Source organism: Odocoileus virginianus, chromosome 20 (genome assembly GCF_023699985.2).
Source record: "Odocoileus virginianus isolate 20LAN1187 ecotype Illinois chromosome 20, Ovbor_1.2, whole genome shotgun sequence".
NCBI lineage: Eukaryota > Metazoa > Chordata > Mammalia > Artiodactyla > Cervidae > Odocoileus > Odocoileus virginianus.
This window is the reverse complement of record NC_069693.1, coordinates 11,640,711-11,665,483: the sequence shown is the minus strand read 5'-3', so window position 1 is coordinate 11,665,483 and position 24,773 is coordinate 11,640,711. Positions and strand designations below refer to the sequence as shown.

The 24,773-nt window shown below is 49.7% G+C and overlaps 1 protein-coding gene across 3 annotated transcripts; it reads right to left on the bottom strand.

Moving 5' to 3' along the window:
* Window positions 1-725: 725 nt before the first annotated feature.
* NUMBL (NUMB like endocytic adaptor protein) lies at window positions 726-24,697 on the bottom strand. 3 transcript variants are annotated; one of them, XM_070450840.1, is made up of 10 exons: window positions 24,337-24,697; window positions 20,079-20,163; window positions 18,089-18,228; window positions 16,295-16,369; window positions 16,135-16,209; window positions 15,065-15,205; window positions 9,735-9,924; window positions 5,418-5,723; window positions 3,231-3,353; window positions 726-2,175 (listed from the first exon to the last, which is right to left on the bottom strand). In XM_070450840.1, the coding sequence occupies exons 3-10, from the start codon at window positions 18,212-18,214 to the stop codon at window positions 1,538-1,540; spliced, it is 1,674 nt and encodes a 557-aa protein (XP_070306941.1). In that variant the 5' UTR covers window positions 18,215-18,228; window positions 20,079-20,163; window positions 24,337-24,697; the 3' UTR covers window positions 726-1,537. The 3 variants fall into 3 exon arrangements, with proteins under 3 accessions (XP_070306941.1, XP_070306939.1, XP_070306940.1); XM_070450838.1 differs by lacking the exon at window positions 24,337-24,697 and adding an exon at window positions 23,941-24,177; XM_070450839.1 differs by lacking the exon at window positions 24,337-24,697 and adding an exon at window positions 23,941-24,177 and having other exon boundaries at window positions 5,418-5,720.
* Between the last annotated feature and the right edge of the window lie 76 nt (window positions 24,698-24,773).

Here is a 24,773-nt window from a genome sequence, read left to right as displayed (position 1 = left end):
CAGGAAGACCATCTGTCACAGGTCCCCTAGTCCAGGATCCAGCTAGTTGACGGGCTGTAATGTAAACCCTTGAGGGCAGATCCTAGGCTTCTCCCCTCACAGCCTGGTGGTTGAATGACTGGCCTTGAGGTCAACCAGAAGCTGTACTTGAATCCCAGCTCCCCCACTAGTCAGATGTGTGACCTTGGATAAGTGACTCAATTTCCTGATTTATCAAATGGGGATATGGGGTTGGGTTTCCTGAGACCAGCCTCCTCATTTTAAAGAGCTATAAAGGATTGAACATGTCATCTATATAGTATGTATTTTTAAATATATGACTTTGTAGATTGTTATCAAGGAACCCAGGAAACAACAGAGAAACTTAAAAACGTGCTGCCATGTCAAATGACACTTTGGCCTATGTTACAGAAAATGCAATTGGTGGCACATGAAGTCAGCTCAAAGCTGTGCTTCCAAACCTGATTATTTAAAATATTAATACTAAACTTATTAGCAGCAGATTTTATACACACACACACACACACACACATACATAATTCCTTGGTTCAAAATCTGTAAGAATTAGAAATGGGGTGATTAATTTGGGGTGCCCACTAATACCCACTTCCTGAGTCCTGGGTTACCTGCTACCATGCTATGACTCAGAGGTTAGTACACAGGGAGATCCTTTTTACTCCCTTTGGTTTTAGATGACAGAAGAAAGGCTCGGTCTCCACACCGTCTCCCCTGGATACACACCCTGCTTTCTCGAGGGGCACCATTATATTCTTCCTTTATTGGTTGTCCTTGTATAATACAAATCTGCAAGTTTAGATACAAAAAAATCTGGAAATAAAAGATAGAAAAGTACCCGCCAGGCACCCCTTCCTTCTTCCTGGAACCCCTCCCCAGCGGGCACCAACGTGAGGTAACTGAGCTTCTTCTTCTTCCCTTTCCCCTTCCCCCTACCCCACCTCCTGGCCCCCCAACTTGGCCCCCTATCCCCTTGAGACCTTGGTCCAAAGAAGAGGTGGGCCCCCGAGGGGAGGGGAGGGGTGGGCACAGCATTGGCAGTGAACGCAGCAGGTGGGCAGAAGGAAGCCCTTCGCTTGTGCTGTGTATGGGGGTGGGATGATCAGACCTGGGGGTGGGCACTCGTGTGGGGCCCGCGAGGGCCCCTAGGTGGGTATCCCACCTCCATCCCACCCAACACTGGAAGGTAGAGAAGGTCAACAACAGAAACAGGGAAATGTAGCTCGAACCAAGGCGCTCAGTGGGACTGTGGCCATCCCCCTGTGTCTGGAGTGAGGGGAGAGGAGGTTGTGTCAGCCTAAGTCTGGCAGAGAAATGGGTCCCTTAGCCAGGCTGGGTCCGTCCCTGAATTCCATCCCGTTGCAACCTGGGCGTCACAATGTCAGTTCCATAGTGGTTGTGGGAGGTGGTCGAGAGAAGGGGTTAGAGGGGCCATGGGAGGGAGCAGGACTAGGGGAGAGGCTGGGCCTCCACTCCGAGGAGTGGGACACCGGGAGATGAGGGGTGGGCAGGGCGGCTCGGGCTACAGTTCAATCTCGAAGGTCTTCTGCAGGTCGCCCGAGAAGGGGTTGGAAGGCTTCTCCACAGCAGGTTTGCCTTCTAACGCTGCCCACTGGGCCTCAAAGGGGTCCAACTCAGCGGCCGGGGCCGGTGCCGGCTCCGGGGGCCAGGGCGCCCCATTGGGGCGTGGACGGGCCTGGCCCCCAGGGGCGCTGGGGGTGGCAGGGGGTGGGAAGGCCCCAGCTTTGCCGAGCAGGGTGGCGGGCTGGGGCTGGAGCTGAGCGGCTGAGCAGAAGGCGTTGGCCACCATCTGTGAGGGGGTGATGCCCACCACGGGCACGCGGGGCATGGGCGGATAGCCCAAGCCAGGGTAGGCGGGCACAAACGGGGGCTGCATGTGCGGGGCCGGCAGGAACACGGCCACCTGGGCAGGTGTGGCGTCGAAGGGCCCCACAGGGGCAGGGAAGGGCTGCAGGCCGGGGTGCACAGTGGGCACTGGGGCCGCCTGCTGCTGCTGCTGCTGCTGCTGCTGCTGCTGCTGCGCCTTTGCCACTTGGGACACTTCCTCCAGCCACCTCTCAGCCTCCGAAGGGGTCCGCTTGTGCCCAGGCTGGAAGGCAGCTGCAGGGGGCACGGCGGGCTCACCCCAGGCAGAAGTCCCTGGAGAGAGAAGAGGGGCAGTTAGGGGGCGTGGGCTGCAGCAGAGAGAACCCCAGGTTGGCGACCAGACTCTGCACCAGGCTGCTTGCCTTGCCTCTAGCCTGGCTCCTCATTAACTTCACGGACTTTGGACAAATGACTTGACCCCTCCTGAACCACATAAGGTCATACAGCGCTCAGAAAATTCAGTTCTGAGATGCTAAGGTCCTGAGATGGAAAAATATAGGCAAGGGTGACAATCACACAGGCTGGCTTCCCTTCTGGTTGGTCAGTAACAAACCTGTTATTAAATACTTTCCAATATTACCCTTGGCTCTAATATTTTGACAGTATTGTTTCAGAAGGCTAAGATTCTAAGATCTCATGGCTCTTTCTCAGTATGTACTATTCTAACATGGTGAGTAAGTTTCAGTAGTTTTAAGTTTGTGTTTTTGAAGATTCTAGAGATTTACATTGTTTGGAATTCCAAGGTGCTTCCCCAGTTCTGGAATAAGCATTTGGCTCGAGGAGGATTGCGTGGCATTATTTTCTCAGAGAGCTGGCTTTCAAGGCTGTGAGATTCCAAGTTTTTGTGGCTCCAAATCTATTAGGCTCTAATATCTTGTGATTCAGAGACTGTAGGTGTAGATTTTACAGTTCTAAGACAGGAAGGTTTAAACATTGATCCCACAGTTCTAAAGTTCTAATCCCATAATTCTTATGTTATTTCATGGTTCTAGGATGAATTCATGTCCCTGAGATGACCTTGTGGTTCTAAGATGGTGCATGGTTCTAAAGTGGTAGATTCCATGATTCTACGATGATTCATAGCTCTTAAATGATCCATGGTTCTAAGATGATTCCATGGTTCTACAGTGATTGACTCCATGATTTTAGGATGATATTGAATGATACATGTTTCTGTGGTAATCTCATAGCTCTTAGATGACCCAGAGTTCCATCCAAGCTTGTGGGATTCCAAGATTCCCAGAGTCTCTGCAGTGGGCCTGAAAGGAGCAGGGGGATGCAGGAGCAGCACTGCAGGGCATCTGCCTCAGGAGAAGGCCAGAGTTTACCTGTCGAGGCTGGCGGTGGCCCTGATGCTGGGGCTCCAGCACTGGCGAACGATGAGCTGATCTGCGTGCACAGGGCACTGATGCTGTCGCTGTCGCCGGCACCAGGCGGCTCCATCTCAGGCACTGGGAAGTCAGGAAAGGGTGGAGGTCAGCGAACAGGCCCAAGCTCTGCCCTTGACCCCAGCCCTGTGGGTGGCCCTCACAAGGTGTGTGCGTTGATGGATTCACTCTGCCGTAACTAAGTGGCCATGGCCACAAAAATAACTGCATGCGTGTGTGTGTCACACCTGAGTGGTACAAGAGCCAGGAGTATGTGACAGCAAAGTGATTCAGTTATACATACATCTGTACATATATACATGCGTGTGTGTGTATTCGCTTTCATATTCTTTTCCATTATGGTTTATTACCGGGTATTGAATATATTAATAGTTTCCTGTGCTATACAGTAGGGCCTTGGTTACCTATTTTATATATAATAGTTGGTATTGGGTATGTGTTTTCTAAGTGTGTGTAATGGTCACACCTGGTTCTGCAACTTCTGTGTGTGTATGTGATTTTCGTTTGCTCCTCTCTCTCACTGTGTGACTTCCGACTGTGACACCCACAGCAGACTGGGACATCTGTGTGAGTCTATGAAATTTCTGGGTGGCAAGTCACATCCAAGCAAGTGGCTACAGGCGTGCGAGGCCTCCACATAAAGCCTGGGGTGTCTGCCCCCTCAGAGAGCAGATGTGAGCGCCCTGGGGGTGTGCTTACTGGCAGGCTGCTTAATGAGGACAGCAGATGCAAGGGTGTGTGCAGGACACGGGAGTGAGCTGCAGGGTATGGAGTGAGCATGCGTCATTCCCAGCAAGCGTTGGCACCTGCTCTGCAGTCACCTTGTGGACTAGCCCAGCCTCCTGGATACAGATCAACACTCCCACACCAATCCCCGGGGCCATAAGGGGGAGGTGTCACAGATCTGGCATTTGGGAACAGGAGAGCGAGCCAGACCGCATGACTTCACTGACAGCTGGGAGGAAAGGCAGCCCTCCTGCCTGTTTCCCTCGGGCAAAACATAGTTCCACGCCACCTCTCTTCTCTCTTCCCCATGGCAGACGTTGTTTTTAAATCATGACATATGCCATGTCTCTCCCCTTCCTGGTTCACGGCAGACATTAGTAATCAAACACGATGCTTTTCTCCCGTGAAACTCTTTGCTCACTTTACCCCTCACCCGGCCAGACCTCGTGGCTCTACTGGCCAAATGCTGGAAGAAAGGACTGGTAATGCCATCTTTCCTCCAACATAAAAGGGCATTTTTATTGGCTCTCTCCTATCACCAGCGTGGCAGACATTGCTAATCAATGATGACATACTTCCTTTTGCCTTGTCACTCTCCTAGGAAGGCATGTCTAATCAATACATGGGTGCTGCCTCCCACAGTCTTTATCCACAAGCAACATGACGAATTCGTCACTGTGCTCCCTGATTCCATGATCCCCAGACTACTTGTGCCCTTCGTCTTCTGCTTCCATAAGCCAAATTCTGGGAGTCATCTCTTGAGCAAAATGTAATACTCCTGCTCTCTCTTCTTGCTTGCCCACAGCAAATTTTGGTAATTAATCACGTGGTGTGCCACCTTAGTCTCTTTTCTTGTTCATGCCAGACACTGTAAGGAGACCGTAATGTCCATCATCACTCAGTTCTCCCTGCCCTAAACAGGCATTGCTCTGAACCTGTATCCTTCACCTGTATCTCATGGCTCTAATGGGCAAAAGCTTGGAAGGGAGCATTAGCCTATGGTGCTTCAGTCTCCTCCTGAGCAACAGCATGGCATCCGGGCCCAGCTGCTCTCCTCTGCCCTGCCCACGGAAGTTTTGCTTGCTCGTCAATCATGATGTACACCACCTCTCTCCTGTCCCTAACTACGGCAGACAGCACTAATTGATCATGACTTGAGCCACCTTTGTGCGATCCCTTATCGGAGCAGACTTTGCTAATGGCTCACAGCTTACACTACCTCTCTCCTAGCCCAGACTGATGGCAGACATTGCTAATTTATCATGATGCGTTCCACCTTTCCTTTGCCTGTGGCAGACTGTGCTAATCAATCGTGATGTGTACCACCTCTTCCTTATCTCTTGCTCACAACAGTCAGGGGCATAGATCCCAATGTTCCTTCTTGCTGAGTCCTGGGCTCACCTGTGCCCTTCACCTGGAAGTCAGTGCGGCGCTGCAGCGTGGATGGCAGCTCATTCAGCCGTAGGCTCAGCTGCCGTTTGAAAGGTGAGTTCTTCTGGCTAAGTGCTGGGAACCCACGGAAGGAACCCTGGCGAACCAGCTGCTCCAGGGGGGCATGGCGCCGGGGGATGGCAGCTGCAGTGGTGCCTGCAGCCACTGGGGTGCCTGCCTCACCCTTCTCACCAGGGGATGTGGTGGCCGGTGTTGGAGACACGTGCCCAGGCTGGGCAGGGCCAGGAGCCGCAGTTGGGGCAGCTGCTGCTTCTGCTAGAGACATGGGAGAGAGAGATGGTTAGATACCTCCCCTTGGCATGGGGGCCTCTCCGCAGTCCCCTTGATTGTTTTCCAACGCTGCCTTCCTCACCCCATGTGCTCTAGCCTTAAGACAAGCTCGTCAGAGCCCTGAAATGTCCCTCATCCCCACTCAAGCCAAGACCACTTTCCCCAGGAGGCCCATGCGGAGTCATCACCCAACCTGACCCTCTGTGTGTCTCAAGCTTTCTGTCCTCCATCCATCTTCCTTTGCTGCTTCTGCTATTTCTCCCTCTGAGATCTCCTGTCTCCCTTTCTAATCAATTTAACAAACACTTCTTTGGTGCGTGACCAATGTATCAGGCATTGTTCCAAGTGCCTTGAAAGGATGAACTCATTCAATCCTCACCACCACCCAATGAGGTCGAAACTATTTTACCCCATTTTACAGATGTGGTAACTGAGGCCCAGCAATGGCAAGAGACTTGCCTGAGCCACACTGAGAAGGAAGGGGTGGGCTGATTCCACAATCTGAGCTCCAAACGACTGTGCTAACCTGCCTCTTCCTCTGGCCTGCTCTCTCCATGTGATGCTGTCATCCTCCGTCATTCCATCTGCTCTGTTCTTTGTCTGCCTCCCACCATTCTTCCCGCCTCAAGTACCTCCTCCATTCCTTCAGTTGCGACCCATTGTTCTAGACCCAGCTTGGCACACTTCCTCTGAGGAGTTTTCCAGATTGTTTCAATCCCTCAGCTTGGGATCGCTCCCCTCTGGGGCTGCGCTTTGTCCTCTGTGGGCACTCGGTCTCCCCACTCAGCACAAAATGGCTGCCTATACACAAACACGCAAGCATCCTCCCACGTGGGCTCACCTGAGCCATAGCCTGAGTGCTGTGTGTGTGTGCTTAGTCACTGTTATGTCTGACTCTTTGTGACCCCAGGGACTGTAGCCTGCCAGGCTCCTCTGTCCATGGAGATTCTCCAGGTAAGAACACTGGAGTGGGTTGCCGTGCCCTCCTCCAGGGGATCTAACCGACCCAGAAATTGAACCTAGGTCTCCCGCATTGTAGGCAGATTCTTTACTGTCTGAGCCACCGGGGAAGATGAGTGCTAGTGAGGTTAAACTCAGGGGCTTCCCAGGTGGCACTAGTGGTAAAAAACCTGCCTGCCAACGCAGGAGATATGAGTCGCGGGTTTGATCCCTGGGTTGGAAGATCCCCTGGACTAAGCACAAGGAAGGCAGGGAGGCTGCCCAGCGCTTCTCCCATCGTCCACGAGGGGGCGATGAGGCCCTCCCCCAAGGTCAGACTTGGGGCAGTGGAACCAGGCTGGGATGCGTTAGAACCACTAAACCACTTCTGCCCCCACCACCTGGGGCCTCAGAAAGTCTCCTCCTATCCCTGGGCTGCAGGTTCCCCAACTGAACCTGGAATAAACATCTCCCTGCTGCCTCCCCAGGCCTCCTGAGAGCCTCAGTTGAGACAGTGAATGTTCAATTGCTCTGGAATCCCACAAAAGCTTGGTAAACAACTTTGTGGAAAGGGCACTGTTCTCCTAAATTGAAGAGAGCTCTTTTGTAGATGTGCGGTGCCTCCAGACTGTGAATCAGTGCATCATCGGGCAAAACATGGTGATGTGTTCAGCAAATCATATACCACACTTTGTAAACTCTCATTTTTGCGGTGCAAACTCTAAAATGCTTTCTACCTGGAAATTACAGTATCCTTTGGATGGAAACAGCAAAATCCATTGCAAACTCTAAAGCACATGATATTCTTGGTAAATTCTAATATCCTATATAAGTAGTAAACTTACCCACCCAGTGTGTTCTTTTGCAAACAATAAAATATTCAGGCCCTCTGTTAACTATACTTTGTAATCTGTTTTGCCACTGTTCTTTACAAATTCTGATAGATGATGTAAACAGAAAATATTTTGTAAACTGTGAAGAAATCTTTAAATTTGTCAAGAGGTTTGTAAGCGGTCCCATAATTTACCAAGAAAAACAGATGTTGTAAACCTGAATATTATAGCAAGTGATAAAAACTTGTTTTCCTAAACTTTTTAGCTAGAAATGTTTTAAGCTTACAGAAAAGATGCAAAAATGGAACACAGAGAACACAGGTTCTCTTAACCAAAGTTCCCCAGCATTAACTTGTTACGGTATTTGATCTGTCTCTCCTTCCATAATTGTCTTTCTGTAACATTTAAGTTGCACACAACAGCCAAGACATGGAAACAACCATCTGTCCATTGACAGATGAATGGATAAAGAATATGTGGTATATATATATGTATGTATGTATATATATATATATATATAAAATGGAATATTACTCAGCCATAAAAAGGAATGAAATAATGCCATTTACAGCAACATGAATGGTCTTAGAGATGATCATATTAAGTGAGGCAAGTCAGACAGAGAAAGACAAATATCAAAGATGTCACTTATATGTGGGATCTAAAAAAATGATACAAATGAACTTATTTACAAAACAGAAATAGGACTTCCCCTGTGGCTCACTGAATCTGCCTGCCAACACGGGAGATAGAGTTTCCATCCCTGATCTGGGAAGATCCCACATGCCACAGAGCAGCTAAGTCCATGTGCCACAACTGTTGAGCCTGTGCTCTAGAGCCCAGGAGCAGAAACTAGTGAGTCCTCTTGCTCCAAATATGGAAGCCCTCAAGCTTTAAAGCCTGCACTGCAACAAGAGAAGCCACCACAATGAGAAGCCCCCGCTTGCTGCAACTAGAGAAAAGCCCAGGTAACAAAGAAGACAGCACAGCCAAATATAAATAAATAAGTAAAATTAGGAAAAAATCCAAACAGACATGGAAATAGACTCACAGACACAGAAAACAAGCCTATAGTTACCAAAGGGCAAGTGGGAGGCGGGATAAATTAGGAGTTTGAGACTAACAGATACACACTACTATATGTAAAATAGATAATTTGTAAAGAATTTTATCACAGTATAACGTCTCACTTTGGGAATTAAACATGGATATGATACCATTAGGTAACCTAGAGTCCATATTCCAACTTCTTCCTACTCATATTCTTTATGGATATTAATATATATTTCAACACATATATATTCAAAAAATATATATTGAATTGAACATTGAATACATATATTTATATAATATCCAGGATCCAATACACGATCAAACATTGCATTTTTTATTAATAATATCTGTCAAATCTCTTCAGTCTCCTTTATCCTGAATCCCAATGGTAAATTCTTTGTAATTCTAAGCAGTGTTTTCCAAAAATTTAAAAACTAAAATCCACAGTAAAAAAAAATAAAAAATTATGTTTTGACCCAACACATAATACACTCAAATATTTAAAAAACACAGTTTGAGAACTTACAAACTGTTTGCCTTTGACCTAGAATGTTAAAGCCTGCCAGGTATTTTTCCAACTTTCATGACAGCAATCCACAGTAAGAAATACTTTTTACCTGGCAACCCGCCCCCCTCCCCCACCACGCACATAGACCCACTGACATAAAAGCACATAACTACACTTACCCTTATTACATTCCCCTACGCTGATATTTTTCTGTCGTTTTCCATTTTATTTCTTAAAATGCCAACCACAACCCAGCAATTTGACTTCGACAACCCATTAACAGGGTGGATACAGTTTGAAAAGCCTGGGAACCTCCTTGGGTTAGCAGATAATAAAGCGCTCGGTGAGCTTTGCCAGGGTTTGTGGCCGGTAGAATATTGCCCAAAGGACTCCTTAAACCCAAGAATGCTGCAGAAACTGTAACCAGACTTCGTGGTCGGTGCCTTGCTTTGTTTTTATTTTTCTTTTGGGGGGTGGCTTGTTTTGGGGTTTGTTTTGTGTGTTTTCTCCTCTTCTTTGTAAACTGTAGAGCCCCTGGACCCCTGCTCTGCTCACCCAAACCGGATCCCTTAGCCACACCCCCGGCCATCCCTTAGCCACACCCCCGGCCCATCCGACGCCACGCCCCGCCACGCCCCGCCACGCCCGCCGGGCAGCACCCACCTTTCTTTTTGTCCTGGGCCTCTCGCTCCGCCGGCCGCCCGCCCCCAGACAGGCGGAAGGAGCCCTCGCGGGCGAAGCTGGTGCGGCTGGCGTCGAAGGCAGCCGTGACCCCGCATTCCTTCTCCCGTCGCTGTTTCCGCTCCAGGCAGGCCGCAAAAGCACAGCCCACCGCGTGGCTCAGCCTCTCGCCCTGAGGGAAGAGGTGGAGTTGGGCTTAGCGACTCTGTGTGGTGCAGACCGGAAGCCGGGATCCCCGGGTTCCGGCAGCTGGGTGACCCCGAGTCCCTTCACCTCTCTTGGGCCTCCGTGCACAACTGCCCGAGGAGGGACAAAAGCCGCAGACAAGAGCGTAATAACTGTATGGCTCTGTCGAGCTGTATTACCCTCTGTGAACTTACAGAATGGGCAAAACTAGCCTGTGATGAAAAACCATCAGAACAGTGGTTGTTTCCTACAGAGTGCGGATGGGTACTGATGGAGCACGAGGAGGCCAGTCTGGGTTGGTGGCGATGTTCTAGATCTTGATGTTACACAGTTTCGTTATACAATGTACACAGTTGTCAAAACTCGACAAAAGTATACTTCAGGTTTGTTGGCAGCATGAATTTCACTTCAAAAGAAGACGAGCTGGAGGGACTTCCCTGGTGGTCCAGTGGTTAGGACTCCATGCTTCCACTGCAGCGGACATAAGTTCAAACCCTGGCCAGGGAACTAAGATCCCATGTGCCTCAACTTGAAGTCAAAAAAGAAAGCTGGAAACAAATACGAATTCTGCTTACTGGTATGCAAGCTGAAGTGTTTGGGGGAAGTATTCTGATGTCTGCAACTTTGAAATGCATCAAAAAATAAGATGTGTAGGTAAGTGATATCAGTTCAGTTCAGTTCAGTTGCTCAGTCGTGTCGGACTCTTTGCAATCCTATGAACCGCAGCACGCCAGGCCTCCCTGTCCATCACCAACTCCCAGAGTCCACCCAAACCCATGTCCATTGAGTGGATGATGCCATCCAACCATCTCATCCTCTGTCGTCCCCTTCTCCTGTCCTCAATCTTTCCCAGCATCAGGGTCTTTTCCAGTGAGTCAGCTCTTGACATCAGGTGGCCAAAGTATTGGAGTTTCAGCTTCAACATCAGTCCTTCCAATGAAAACCCAGGACTGATCTCCAGGTAAGTGATATAAGTCCAGACAAATGTTAATTGCTGGATCTGGGTAGAGGGGTGTACAAGTGACTGGTGACTGTACAAGTCTTTCAAGTTCGCCTACTTGAGAGGCTCCAAAGCCAGAGACAGCATCACTGACTCAAATGGACATGAGTTTGAGCAAACTCCAGGAGATAGTGAAGGACAGGGAAGCCTGGTGTGCTGCAGTTGATGGGGTTGCAAAGAATTGGACATGACTAAGCAACTGAACAACAACAACAAAGGCCAGAGAGCCTGAGATTGATGCTGGCTTCCCATTTCTCAGCTGTGTGACCTCAGGAAAATCACTTCCAGTATCCAAGCCTCCGCATCTGTAAAATGAGGGCTGTAATAGCACCCGCTTCATCGGGTTGTTGCAAGAAAGGTGAATGAATCTATGCAGGGCATGTGGCACAAAGCCAGGCAGAGGGAAACCCACATATATGTCAGCAAAAATCTTCTGTAGCCCTGGGTTGAGCCCTGGTTTGCATCCTTTTACAGAATCCTCACAAGAGTGCCAGGAGGTGGACAACCTTGTGAACCTGTTGTACAGATGAAGAAACTAAGGTTCGGTCAACCTGCCCATTATAACAAGTGAATGGCAGAGTCTGGATGCTGATGAGTATGTCTGACTTCTGTTCCCTGAACAAGAGGCTCTGCTGCAGGTGCTGCTAAGTCGCTTCAGACGTGTCCGACTCTGCGACCCCACGGACAGCAGCCCACCAGGCTCCTCTGTCCACAGGATTCTCCAGGCGAGAATACTGGAGTGGGTTGCCATTTCCTTCTCCCAGAAACAAGATGCTTAGTTGCCTCTTAAAGTTAAATTTGAGGATAAACATCCTCAACCCAATGCCAGCAATCTGTACCCAACAGCACATTAAAAGGGTTATGCACCATGATCAAGTGAGATTTATTCCAGAATGCAAGGTTGGTTTAACATATGAAAATCAATCAACCACATTAATAGAATGAAAGAAAAAAAAAACCCACATGACTCTCTTGATTCTCACAGGAAAAGCATATGACAAAAGTTGGAATAGAAGGGAATTTCTTCAACCTTATAAAGGACATTTATGAAAAACTCACACTTAACATTATCCTCAGTGGTAAAAGACAAAGCTTTCCCCTAGATCAGAAACAAGATGAGGATGCCATTTTCATCATTTCTATTCAACACTGTACTGGAAGTTCTATCTAGAGTAACTAGACAAGGAAAAGAAATAAAAGGCACCCCAAGTTGGAAAGAGAGAAGTAAAATCACTTCTGTCTGCAGAAAGCATGATCATATAATTAGAATATCATAAAGGAGCCACAATTAGTGCAAATAAATTCAGCACAGTTGTAGGATACAAAATCAACACATGAAAAAATCAGTTATATCTGTATACATAGGCAGTAAACAATTTAAAAATGAAATTAAGACAATTCCATTTACAGTACCATTAGAATAATAAAATTTATTTATTAAGAATAAATTTTGGTTAAGAATAAATTTAACCAAGGAAATAAAAGATGTAAACATTGAAAACTACACAACATTATTGAAGGAAATTTAAGATTTAAATAAATGGAAATACATCCTTGTGTTTGTGGATTGGAAGACTAATATTGTTAAAAGGGCAATATTTTCCAAAGCATTCTGCAGATTGAATGCAATCCCTTTTAAAATCTCAATGGGCTCTTCCACAGATGGAAAAGCTGATCCTGAAATTCTTATGGAATTGCAAGGGACTCACAACAGCCAAAACAATTTGGAAAAAGAATAAAGTAGAAGAACTCACACTTTCCAGTTTAAAAACTTACCCAAAGCTAAAGTAGTCACTGCAAAACAATGTGATACTAGCTTAAGGACAGACATATAGGCCAGCAAAACTGAGAGCGCAGATCCTGGAACAACTGGATATTCACATGAAAAATAAATGAAGGTTGATTCCTACCTCACATCATTTATAAAAATTAACTCAAAATGGATCAAAGACCTAAACAGAAGAGCTAAGGCTATAAATGGATGAATGGTTGGATGGCATCACCAACTCAATGGACATGAGTTGGAGCCAGCTCCAGGAGATGGTGAAGGATGGGGACGTCTGGTGTGCTGCAGTCCATGGGGTCGCAAAGAGTCGGACACGACTGAGTGACTGAACAAGAAGACTCTAAAACTCTTAGAATAAGACATTTGGTAAATCTCTATGACCTTGGATTTGGCAGTGAATTCTTAGATATAATAGATGACACCCAAAACAGAAATAACAAAAGAAAAAAATTGAGAGATTGAACTTCATCAAAATGTGTACATTTGTACATCAAAGGACACTATCAAGAAAATGAAGACACCCCACAGAATGAGGGGAAAGTTTTGCAAATCACACAACTGCTAAGTTCCTGGTTATCCAGAATATATAAAGAGCTCTCACAACAGTAAAAAGTCAAACAACCCAATTAAAAATGGGTAAAGGATTTGAATAGATATTTCTCTGAAAAAGATGTACAGTTGGCCAATAAGCATATGAAAAGATGCCCAACATCATTAGTCATCGGGGAAATACAACGAGATACCCCTCACATCTACAGGATGGCTATAATAAAAAAAAAGTGTTGACAAGGATAAGGAGAACTTGGAACCCTCATACAGTGTGAGTGGGAATGTAAAATGGTGCTGCCACCAAGGAAAACAATGTGGCAATTACTCAAAAAATGCACACTGCTATGTGTAAAACAGATAGCTAGTGGGAACCTGCCATATAGAATAGGGAGCCCAGCTCAGCGCTCTGCAGTGACCTAGATGGGATGAGAGGTTAGAGGCAGGTCCAAGAGAGAGGGGATATATGTATACATATAGCTGATTCACTTCACTGTACAACAGAAACTAATACAACCTTGTAAAGCAACCACACCCCAGTTTCAAACAATGAAATTTACTATATGCCCCAGCAATTCCACTCCTAAGTACATACCCAGAAGAATTAAAAACAGGTATTCAAACAAATACTTGTATACCAATGTCCATAGAAGCACTAGTCATAATCGCCAAAAGTAGAAACAAATCAAATGTTCATCAATGGATAAATAAAGTAAAATGTGGTATGTCCATACAATGGAATATTATTTGTTCATTAAAAGGAATGAAATTTAAAAAAAAGGAATGAAATACTGAGTCACGTTACAACAAGGATGAATCTTAAAAACATTATGCTAAGTGAAAGAAGCCAGTCATAAAAGATCATATACTGTGTGACTCAGTTTGTACACACTGTCTGCAATAGACAACTCCATAGAGATAGTAAGCAGGTAGTGACTTCTTAACGGGTATGAGGTGTCTTCTAGAAGTAATAAAATGTCTGGAACTAGATAGAAGTGATGGAATTGTGTAAACAGCATTGTGAATATATATGTCACTAAATCGTACACTTTACTTTGGGACTTCCCTGGTGGTCCAGAGGTTAAGTCTCCATGCTCCCATTGCAGGGGGCACAGGTTCCATCCCTGGTTGGGGAACTAGGATCCCATATGCCCCGTGGTGCAGACAAAAATACATAAATAAGTAAAATTTCAAAATAAGGAAAAATTCATGGAGTTGTGCCTGGGTCATCTGTACATGTTACTGTATGTATATGCTCCTCAAATGAGATAAGCTGGAGAAACATGAAGAATTATTGACAACGAGGAGGAAGATGATAAATGTTTTTCTGAGTGCTTCCTATATGCCAGGTATTGTTCCAAATTTGTTCGGTATCAAACCCGTCAAGTCTCACAATAATCCTCTGTTAGGGTCTGTGAATGGGTTTCCCAGGTGGCACTAGTGGTAAAGAACCTGCCTGCCAATGAAGGAGGCATAAGAGCTGTGGGTTTGATCCCTGGGTCAGGAAGATCCTCTGAAGGAGGGCATGGCAACCCACTCCAGTATTTTGCCTGGAGAATCCCATGGACAGAGAAGCCTGGCAGGCTTACAGTCCATAGGGTCACACAGAATCAGACACGACTGAAGCGACACAGCACGCACACACTCAGTGACTGTGAACACACCCCCTTTTCCAGGTGAAGACAGAGAGGAGAGGTAAAATGAGTGACTTGCCTGATACCACACAGAGGGCTGAAGTTGGGAATACCAGGGCATGGGAGTCAGTCAGTGGCTTTGGGCTTCGGTGGTACTCACTGAATCCTTGAGCGCCAGGAAACAGTGGCAGATCCAGCGACGGGTGGTCCCATCACGGCAGATGTAGGAGAAAGCCTTGTCCAGGTTGCGGTCAGGAGCACAGAAGGAGACTTTTTCGATGGTCTGGTCCACCAGCAGGTCCTGGGAGGGAGGCCAGGAAAGGAATATGAACTGTCTCCCGTGTATTCATTCAGTATTCCCTTCGTGTCTGCACTGTGTCCATCCCAAAGGCTTGGGGACCCTGCATTTGTTGAAACAGCTGTGGGCCCTGTTTACATGGGACTCCCAAGTTTAGGGCAGGAGTCAGACTCATCACCCAAGGAAGACAGGCCAGAGTCCCAGCCACGCTGTTCTTGATGGGCGGAGTGCTCAGGGCTGGATCTGGGAGGTGCAGGGGCTTTTGGGAGCAAGATGAGGTGCCTGACCCAAGCTGGACGGGAGTCCGGCAAAGCTTCCTGGAGGGGGTGAATCCTTTTCAGTCATTAACCTAATTGTCATCACGTGCTGGCTGGCTTCCCGGGCAGTCTCTGGGCTAGGGGCAGGGAATTCAGTGGTAAGCAGAGACCCAGGTCCTGGTCCACGGTGCTTCCATCTGGCCAGGCAGATGGACAATAAGCACGTAACAGCTAACATTTATTGATTGGAACACTTCTGCTATACCGGGCGTGGTTTTAAACTATTTGCACATACATTCTCGTTGAATGGTAGGCTCCACTTTTATCCCTATTTTTGCAGATGAGGCAAGTGAGGCATGACAAGGGTTATATCTTACCCTGCGCCCCCTTCATGCCCAGAGTCACCCAGCTGGAGAGTGGGTGGGCTGGAAGGCCAGCTGAGGCAACTGCTCTAGAGTCTGTGCTCTCACCCACACTCCACGCCAGTTCACAAATAGCCACAGGACTCATCCTGAATTATGACTGTGAGGAGTGCCGATATATTACAGGAGCACATAGCTGAATCTCGAAGGTCTCCAAGGGAGGGACACCCCAGAGGTGGGTGAGAAGGCCCCATTCGAGCAGGCTGAGAGGGGGGCCCACTGGTGCCCACTCCCAGGCCCACAGGTCTCCTACCTTGGTCTTGTCATCCACCACCCGGAGCCCATCAGCTGACACCCACAGGACAGACTTCACGGACTTCCGACCCATCTGAAATGCAGGCAGACAGCAGGCGTGGTCAGGGCTGCCTCTCCTGCTCTGACCTTGCTCCCTCCCGCTCCAGCCCCTCACTCACCGCCTTCAGCTTCTTCACAGCATCTTCACACACATGCATCCCCCGGGACTCCTCCACCTCCACGTGGCCCAGGTACTTGGTGGGGAAGAGAAGGGAGGACACGAAACAAGCACAGTCATCAATGCTTCTGAGTGTTCACTGGGCTGCAGTGTCCTATCAGGCAATGTCCTAAGCACATCGTGTGGATTAACTCATTACCCTGCATCTCAGACCTACAAGGTGGGGAACTCCATTCTCCTCCCATAAATACAAGTGAGAAAACTGAAGCACAGCTCGCACTAGTGATTCTCACTCTGCCTCTATCCCTGGGCGTTTGTGTGTGTGTGTGTGTGGAATATAATTGCTTTATAATGTTGTGTTAGTTTCTGCTGTACAACAACGTAAATCAGCTGTACATATATCCGCTCCCTCTTGAGTTTCCCACCCATCCCCTACCCCCCACTCCGCCCCTCTTGGTCATCACAGAGCACCAAGCTGGTCTCCCTGGGTTATACGGTAGCTTCCCAATAGCTAGCTATTTTATTCATGGTAGTATACGTATGTCAATATTACTCTCCCAAATTCGTCCCTTCTCCTTCCCCCACTATGTCCACAAGTCCGTTCTCTACGTCTGCACCTCTCTTCTTGTATCCCTGGGCTTTCTTAACACATCTCGGTGTCCTTCTGAGTGACACTGTCTGCCTCTGCGCCTGAGGACTGGCCTCATGCGATGACTGATGGGAGCTGGGGTACACATGCTCCAGCTCCCTCACCCCGCGGGTGGGATGGTTCCATTTCCCAGAGTTCCCCAGTGGCATCAAACTCAGTCGCTCACAACTGTAGTTTAGTAAAACACCCTTTACTGGCCGCCTTCCAGTCCTCATTCTCTCCAGCATTTCCTGCACCTCTCAATAGCCCCTCACACAAGATCCACTTCTAGGGGAAAGGAAAATAAGGCAGGGTGGGGAGGAGAGGCAAGTATGTGTGTGTGGGGTGGGGGACCCCCCGTTCTGTGACCATCATCTGTTGTCTTCTAACCAGGAAGATACTGAGTGGAGATTTGAACCTGAATCTTGCCATCTCCCTTATAAATTTTAGTGTTTGTTGTAAAGGGTCGTGGTGGTCTAAACCAGAAAGTACTTAACAGTAGTGACAGTGAAAGTCGCTCAGTAGTATCGGACTCTTTGTGACTCCCATGGACTATACCGTCCATGGAATTCTCAGGCTACAATACTGGAGTGGGTAGCTTTTCCCTTCTCCGGGGATCTTCCCAACCCAGGGATAGAACCCAGGTCTCCCGCATTGCAGGTGGATTCTTTACCAGCTGAGCCACAAGGGAAGTCCAGGAATACTGGAGTGGGTAGCCGATCCCTTCTCCAGCAGATCTTCCCAACTCAGGAATCTAACCAGGGGCTCATGCATTGAAGGCGGATTCTTTACCAACTGAGGTATCGGGGAAGCCCACTTAACATAGAGGGCTTTGCAAATGCTACAGAATCTTTGTGACCTTCTAGTGCCCCCACGGAAACTGTGAGCTCCCACAGAACAGCGTGACTCCAGGCGGGACGCGCCCCCCAACACACACTGCAGGTAATATTTTCCTGGCACAAGAGAATGTCTTGGGTTTTAATCCCAACTGTGAAGGACCCAGGTAGGGGAGGGGGGCGCTAATGTTGCAGGATCCACAGTTCTTTGCGGATGTCAAATCTCTTCCACACAGGCTGTCTCAGTCACCTCCCTGGGCACTGGAACGCCTGCGCACATGAACCGTGGCACACAGCTGCAGCCACGCCCAGCCGAGCCCCGCCCACTCACCCTGACCGGGAAGCTGCACGTGCCCTTGCGCACCGCGTCCTCGTCCGCCTGCCACTGGTGTGGGCGCGACGCTTCAGGCACGTAGGCTGGCTTCCTCCGCCGCAGGCTCTGCCTTAGCTTGTTCATGGTGCCCGCCCCGTCTGCTGACACAAAACAGGGGCGCAGGTCAAGGGCGAGGGTCAGAGGCATGGTGCTCAACATGGGGGGAAAACAACGCGCAGGGAGCACAGGGTCAGGTAACATGGCAGTAGGTTACAGGGTTAGGGGGTCACTGGGTCAGAGGATCTGACATTTGGGGGTCATGGATCAGCAGCGGTTAGGGGATCCTGGCACGGGGGCACCTGGAAGGCAGGGGAGTGAGAGAATTGGCAGCAGGGATTCAAAAGACATGGGGCTAGGGACTTCCCTGACTGTCCAGTGGTGAGTGATTCAGACTGGGTGCTTCCAACGTAGAGGGTACAGGGGCACAGGTTCCCCCTGGTCGGGGAACTAAGATCCCAGATGCCCTGTGGTGAGGCCAAAAAAAAGGCATAGGGCTAAGCGGCATGGAGTTCTGGGATGGGGTGTCCTGAATCACAGCTTTTAGGGGTCTGGAGCTTGGAGATGTGACAGTCAAGAGGCATGATGATCCAAAGTGATGGGAAGTTAAGGCAGTGGGGGACCTGGGAGGTAGAGGGCATAGCAGTCAGGGGCCGTGAGGTCAGGGGGTTTAGGGGTAAAAGGTCAGAGGTGGTCAGAGGCCACAGAAGTTGAGAGTTGCATGGGTCCAAATGGCGGGGTGGGGGACACAGAAGGTCCAGGGGTTGAGATTCAGAGCCCAGGCCAGAGAGTGTTGGGGACGGGCTGGTCTCTGATGCAGATACAACCACTCAGACGACTACTGTCTGTGAGTGTGTGTACAGCTGAAGCTTGTGTGGAAGGACGCAGGTCTGAGAATGGTTGTGTCTATGAGTCTGAGAGTATGTGTGTGAATGCTGTCTGTGAGGGGATGTCTGTGGCCAAGATTGTGATTGTTGTCTGAGTGTCCCTGAAGCTCATGGCTAAAGAGAGTGGTGGTAAGTGTGTGTCAGGGAATGTTGCCTGTGAGGATGGGTCTGTGTTTGAGCATGAAGCTGTTTTCTTTGAAAGGCCATGTCTATGACTGTCATCTTTGATGCTGTGTGTCTGTGTGAGGATGTTGCTGTTGTCTTTGATGACTTTTGCCCATGACAATGTGTGTCTGTGAGGGATACTCAAAACACCATGTTTGTCTAAGAGTGAAGCTGTTGGTGGTGAGGCTGTGTTTCCATGGCTGTTGTTTGTGACAGTGTGTCTGGGTCAGATCACATGTTGTTACAGAGAGTGTGGGTCTGTGAGTGTTGTTCTGGGAGTGTGTCTGTATGCAGCCATGTGTCTGTGAGGGTATGTGAAGACATGAGGCTGTTGTCTTTGACACTGTGAGTGTTATTTATGAAGGTGTGATGGTGTGAGAATGTGGCTACTATCTATGACAGTGCTGACTATTATTTGTGAGACTGTGTGTGCAAAAGTGTAGCTCTTATAAAGGCACGAGCACATGGGTGCTGTCTGTGAGGCTGGATCTGCTTGTGAAAGTGTGGCTGTGGTCTGTAAAGTGTGGGTCTGTGCGTGTTGTTGGAGAAATTGGATAAGAGGACATTTCTTGAGAGTCCCCAAGTCTGTAGCACTCTCCTGGGAGGGAGTTTGGATGTTGTTGAGGATTGTGTCTGCATGTTTGTGTGACCCTACACCTGTGCGTGCAGAGATGTTGGTGTGTGTCTGAATGTGTGTGTGTGTGTGTGTGTGTGTGTGAGACATAGTCTAGGTAGGTGAGTCTGTGAAGGAGGTCACTTGAATGTGACAAAAGTCATTCGTTGATGTCCACTCATAAGTGTGATTAAGCCTGTGTGACTGCAAGGATATTTTCTCTGGCTGTGCTAGGCAGACCCACCCCCTCAGTCACCCTTCACCCAGTCCCCAGTTGGCCACTCACCTGGCTCCGTCCTGGAGATTTCAGGGGGCCCCAGGGCCCCACAGGGGGCAGGGGGCAGATGCTGCTCAGGCCTCCTGGGTCCGCCCTGCCCGAGGAAGGGAGGGAAAGTTGAGAATCTGGCTTGGGGTGGGGCTCAGTCCCCCACCTCACCCCTTCTTTGGATATCAGCCAACCCCCATTCATCTCAGGATCCCTGATGAGAGTCCTGGTTGCTATAGCAACTGTTACTAAGGCGATCAGCCACCTGGTTGCAAGGACCTAGGAATGAGTAGGTGTGTTTGGGGGCATCCGTTGGGGGTGTCCTGGCCTCAGAAGGCTGTCCGTACCCAAGGGGCTGGTGCGGAGTGGGAGCGAGCGGCCCTGCCCTCTAGACACATGTCCAGGGCTGCACACACACATACAGTCACAGGTGTACATGCAACTCTGGTCTCCAGTTGTCTCCAGCACCTGGTTATAGCTCTGCACAATTAGTTACATACAGACACAACCACAGCTACACACACAGGATCACACAGATACACATCGACAGTCACAGCCACTGTAAATATCTGGCCACATATCCATGTTCACAGACACACAGTCTCTGCTACAGACCATTTGTCCACAGGTAAAGAATCCGCCTGCAATGCAGGAGACGCGGGTTCAATCCCTGGGTCAGGAAGATCCCCTGGAAAAGGAAATGGCAACCCACTCCAGTATTCTTGGAGAAGGAAATGGCAACCCACTCCAGTATTCTTGCCAGGAAAACCCCATGGACAGAGGAGACTGGGAGGGCGGCTACAGTCCATGGTGTCACGAAGAGTTGGACATGACTGAGCAACGAGGCACACACACATACAGAGTGCCAGGCTGCCTTGGCAGCGCCACAAATGTCTGGTCATACCAGCAACTGATACTCGGTCACTTCTCTTTTCTCCGCCACATACAAAGAGCCAGGTCCAGGCACACCCACCAGGGCAGCCCGTGAACAACCACACCCAATGAGAGCTGTTTCCTCAGGCACCCATCCAAGATATTCATGTCACAGACCCACCCATGAAGAATCACACCCTGCTGGAGGTCACCTATTAGCACCGAGGCACACACAGTGTTCACACACAGCTCCCCTGCTGCCTGTTGACATCCGGTCAGGGACACATGTAGACGTACTAACACACATTTGATCACATTCAGCTGCAGCCACATGTGTCTAGTCATTGACCAGCACACGGCTGTACAAGGACACCTAACCCCAACTGTATTGGTCACACCAACACACCTTTTTAGTCACACACTGTTACACAGTCACACATCCCAGTCAGAGACATACCTTTGGTCACAGTATCAGCCACACTTCTATGGATGGTCCTCCATACGCAACCACAAACAGGGACCCTGATGGCCATGGCCCGCGCATTAGAGAGAAACAGACACACAAACTCAAGACAAGCATACAACCATCCAGAGAAAGATCTCCCCGAGCCCCACTCAGACACAGCCAGACAGTTGGTGGCTCAGAGTCAGTCATACGCATTTCAGAAATGGTCATGTATCCAAAATCCCACCCCAGGAGTGTCCCCATTACCCAGACATGTATCACAGTCATGGTACATCTATTGCAGTTATCCACCATCCAACTCCCAGCTGTACTATGTCACATTATCCCAGAAAAACAAACAGTCTCTGTTCCTGCAAACACGTAAGTCACACAGACAAGTATAGGACCATGTACAATCACAGCCCCATGTGGACAGACACACCATATCTCACACACAAAAACATCAGCACACAATTTCCATCTCACACACCCAGATGGAGCACTTACAGCTATATTTACACAGAAGACTTGGTTCTGGATGGAGACATGTGTGCTGTCAGGAGACATTCACTCTGTCACCAAATCACACAAATTCAACAAAGCAGCCTAGCATGCCTGCAGGGACACACACCCACCCACCCCAAACAGCCACACTGCTACAGACTCACAATCTTACAGACCATGACACAGACACAAGTAGGCAGAGTCACCCAGGGTGACAGACATGCAGGTCACACACAAATATAGAAGTCACAGTCTCATACACACACCCCCACAAACACACGCAATCACCTGGTGCCAGCACATACAGACCCACCTATAGGTTGAGTCACATGCAATTAAATAACTCACTATTAATAGTCAGGGTTCCAGACTCTTAAGTCAAATACATAACCCAAATCACACATACACAACTACAAATGCAGTCAGTATCAACACACAGACCTAAATGTAGTCATTTATACAATCCCGATCACATACATGGATGTGGTTATGAACAGAAATATACAAGTCACAGTGCCAGAACACAACCTGTCACATAAGCACAATGTGACTTCATATACAAAGGCAGTCATACACCCAAAACTGCAGGCAGAGTTGTGTGTCACTCATGTGTTTGTGACAAACACATGGGTGACACACCTATAAAATCAGCTAGAGACACAACCACAAAGACTAGAAGTCATTAGAACAGTTGCACATGGACACAGAGTCATAGACACAACTCCACTTCCAGTCACAACTCCACCCACATCTTCAGTCAGCCATACACATGCCCAACCCCAGACTCAATGGATACACTGTCACATACCCAGTTAGAGTTACCAAGGTACATATGTGAGGGTCACAAAAGATGTAATCAAAGATACAACCAGAGTCACAACTACGCACACAGAGACAAAATGAAAAGTACAGGGTTCTGCACATGGAGCTAGCAGCTGTCATAGATAAACACAGTCACACAAATGCTGGGGTCACACACAAATACAGTCACAGGCACTATCAGACACAACCACAAGCATGAAACACACACACACACGATTCCTCACAGTCCCCAGCAGCAGCTCACACAGACACACACAGGCAGCCACAGTCACAAAAACACAGGGTCACACTCTTAGCCACCTCCCCTTCGCTGGCTTCCCCCCCTTCCCCCCAGGTACCACACACAAAGCCGCCGTCACCAGCACGGCAGACACTGCAGACAGACAGGGCTGTACCAGGTCCCTGGGGAGCCGCCCCCTGGCCCAGCTTGAATCCTGGAGCCTGGGGGGCCAGAACTGAAGAGGGAGGCGGTGGATTGTCTGCGGTTCGGGCCCCTCCCAGACAGCTGGGCAGCCCCCGGGACAAAGAGGGTGGCCCAGGAGACCTGTGCCCTGGGACCCTTGACCAAGCCTTTTTTTGTGTGTGGGGGGTTTGCCTGAAATTCCCATTATTTTATTCAGGCTTGAGGGGGATGGGGTCCCAGCCACAGAGACCTTGTTTTGAGAAAGGGATGTTCCTGGGACAGCGCCCAAGTGTGGGGGCGATGCTCTGCCCGGGATGCCTCTGAGGCCTGGGGACAGACTGTGCTTGGAATCCCCCCAGGCCTTGCCTTGGTGGGGGAGCTGTGCTCAGGGACCCCATTCTCAAGACCTTGCCTAGAGGGTTGTTGCGTTCAGAGACCCCTTCAGGCAGGGAGGGGTAAGGATTGTGTCTGGTGTGGAATCCCCTACTAGAGGCCTTGGCTTCCCACGGAGGTTGTGTCTTAGACCCCATCCCCAAAATCTTGCCTAGGAAGTTGTACCTAGAAGCTGTCCCCCTGTCTTTGATTATTTGGAGGGGGAGATCTCTTTCTGGGATATTTATCTTCAGAACCTGGGCAAGAGAGGGCCTGTGCCCGAGACCCCTGTTTCCCAAGATTCGGCTTGGAGCGGAGCGTATTCCTGGACCACCCCCCAACCAGGACCACCCTCTCCAGCCTTGGCACCCTCTCCATCCGGGTGCCGCGGCCACCTCCCACCCTCCGCCACATCAGCAGCGGCGCCGCCCCCCACCCGAGCCCCCCTCTCCTGCCCTTCTCACTCTGGCCGCCGCGCTGCGGGACATCCAGGGCTTGGGCGCCCCCGCCTCCCGCGGCCCCGGCTGGGCCCGGATCCCCGAGTGCTGCTGCTGCTCTAGCGGCGGCGGCGGCAGCTCTGTCTGACGCGGGCCGGGGATGGGGGCCGGGGGTTGGTGCGGGATGCACGCTCGCTAGCCTGCTCCGCTCCCTGGAGGATTCCGTTCCAGGGGCGGAGGAGGGCCCCTCCCTCTTCGGCTCCCCGCCCTAGCCCCGCCCATTGGCCTGCCGCCTGCTGGATATGCAAAGAGACCCCGCCCCTTGAGCAGCAGGCCCCGCCTATACGCAAATATAATCCCGCCCCCTTCGGTGTGGCCACCGCCCCGCCACGCCCATTGGCCCGTCGTGGGCTGAGCACGCACGTGAATCTCGCGGACACTGCTTCCTCTTGGTCCATCCAGGCGTGGGCTCCTTTCCCCTCCGTGACCCCTGACCTCAGATCCCCTTAAGTTCCGCGTCCGAAAGATTTGCCTCGGGAGGCGCCTCGCCGCCCCACATCCCCAAATCTTCCAGCTAACCCCACGGATCTCCCGGCCCAGCGGGGGCGGGCAGAAGCGGTGACGAGGCACTTTTTGCTGGGAAGGGGAGGGGGAGTGAACAGACCCCGACGTCCTGGTGCGCGGTCGGTTCAGCTTTGGGGGCGGGGGCGCCAGGCTGGGACGGGGGAGCGGCTTCTGGCCGCCCAAGCGCCTCTGCTCCCGCCCAGTCCTGTGGGTTTGGCAAAGCAGCTGGCAGGGGCATTAAGGCCCATTAGCAAAAAAGCGAGGTTGCTGGGAGCCGAGCGGAGGGAGCCAGGAGG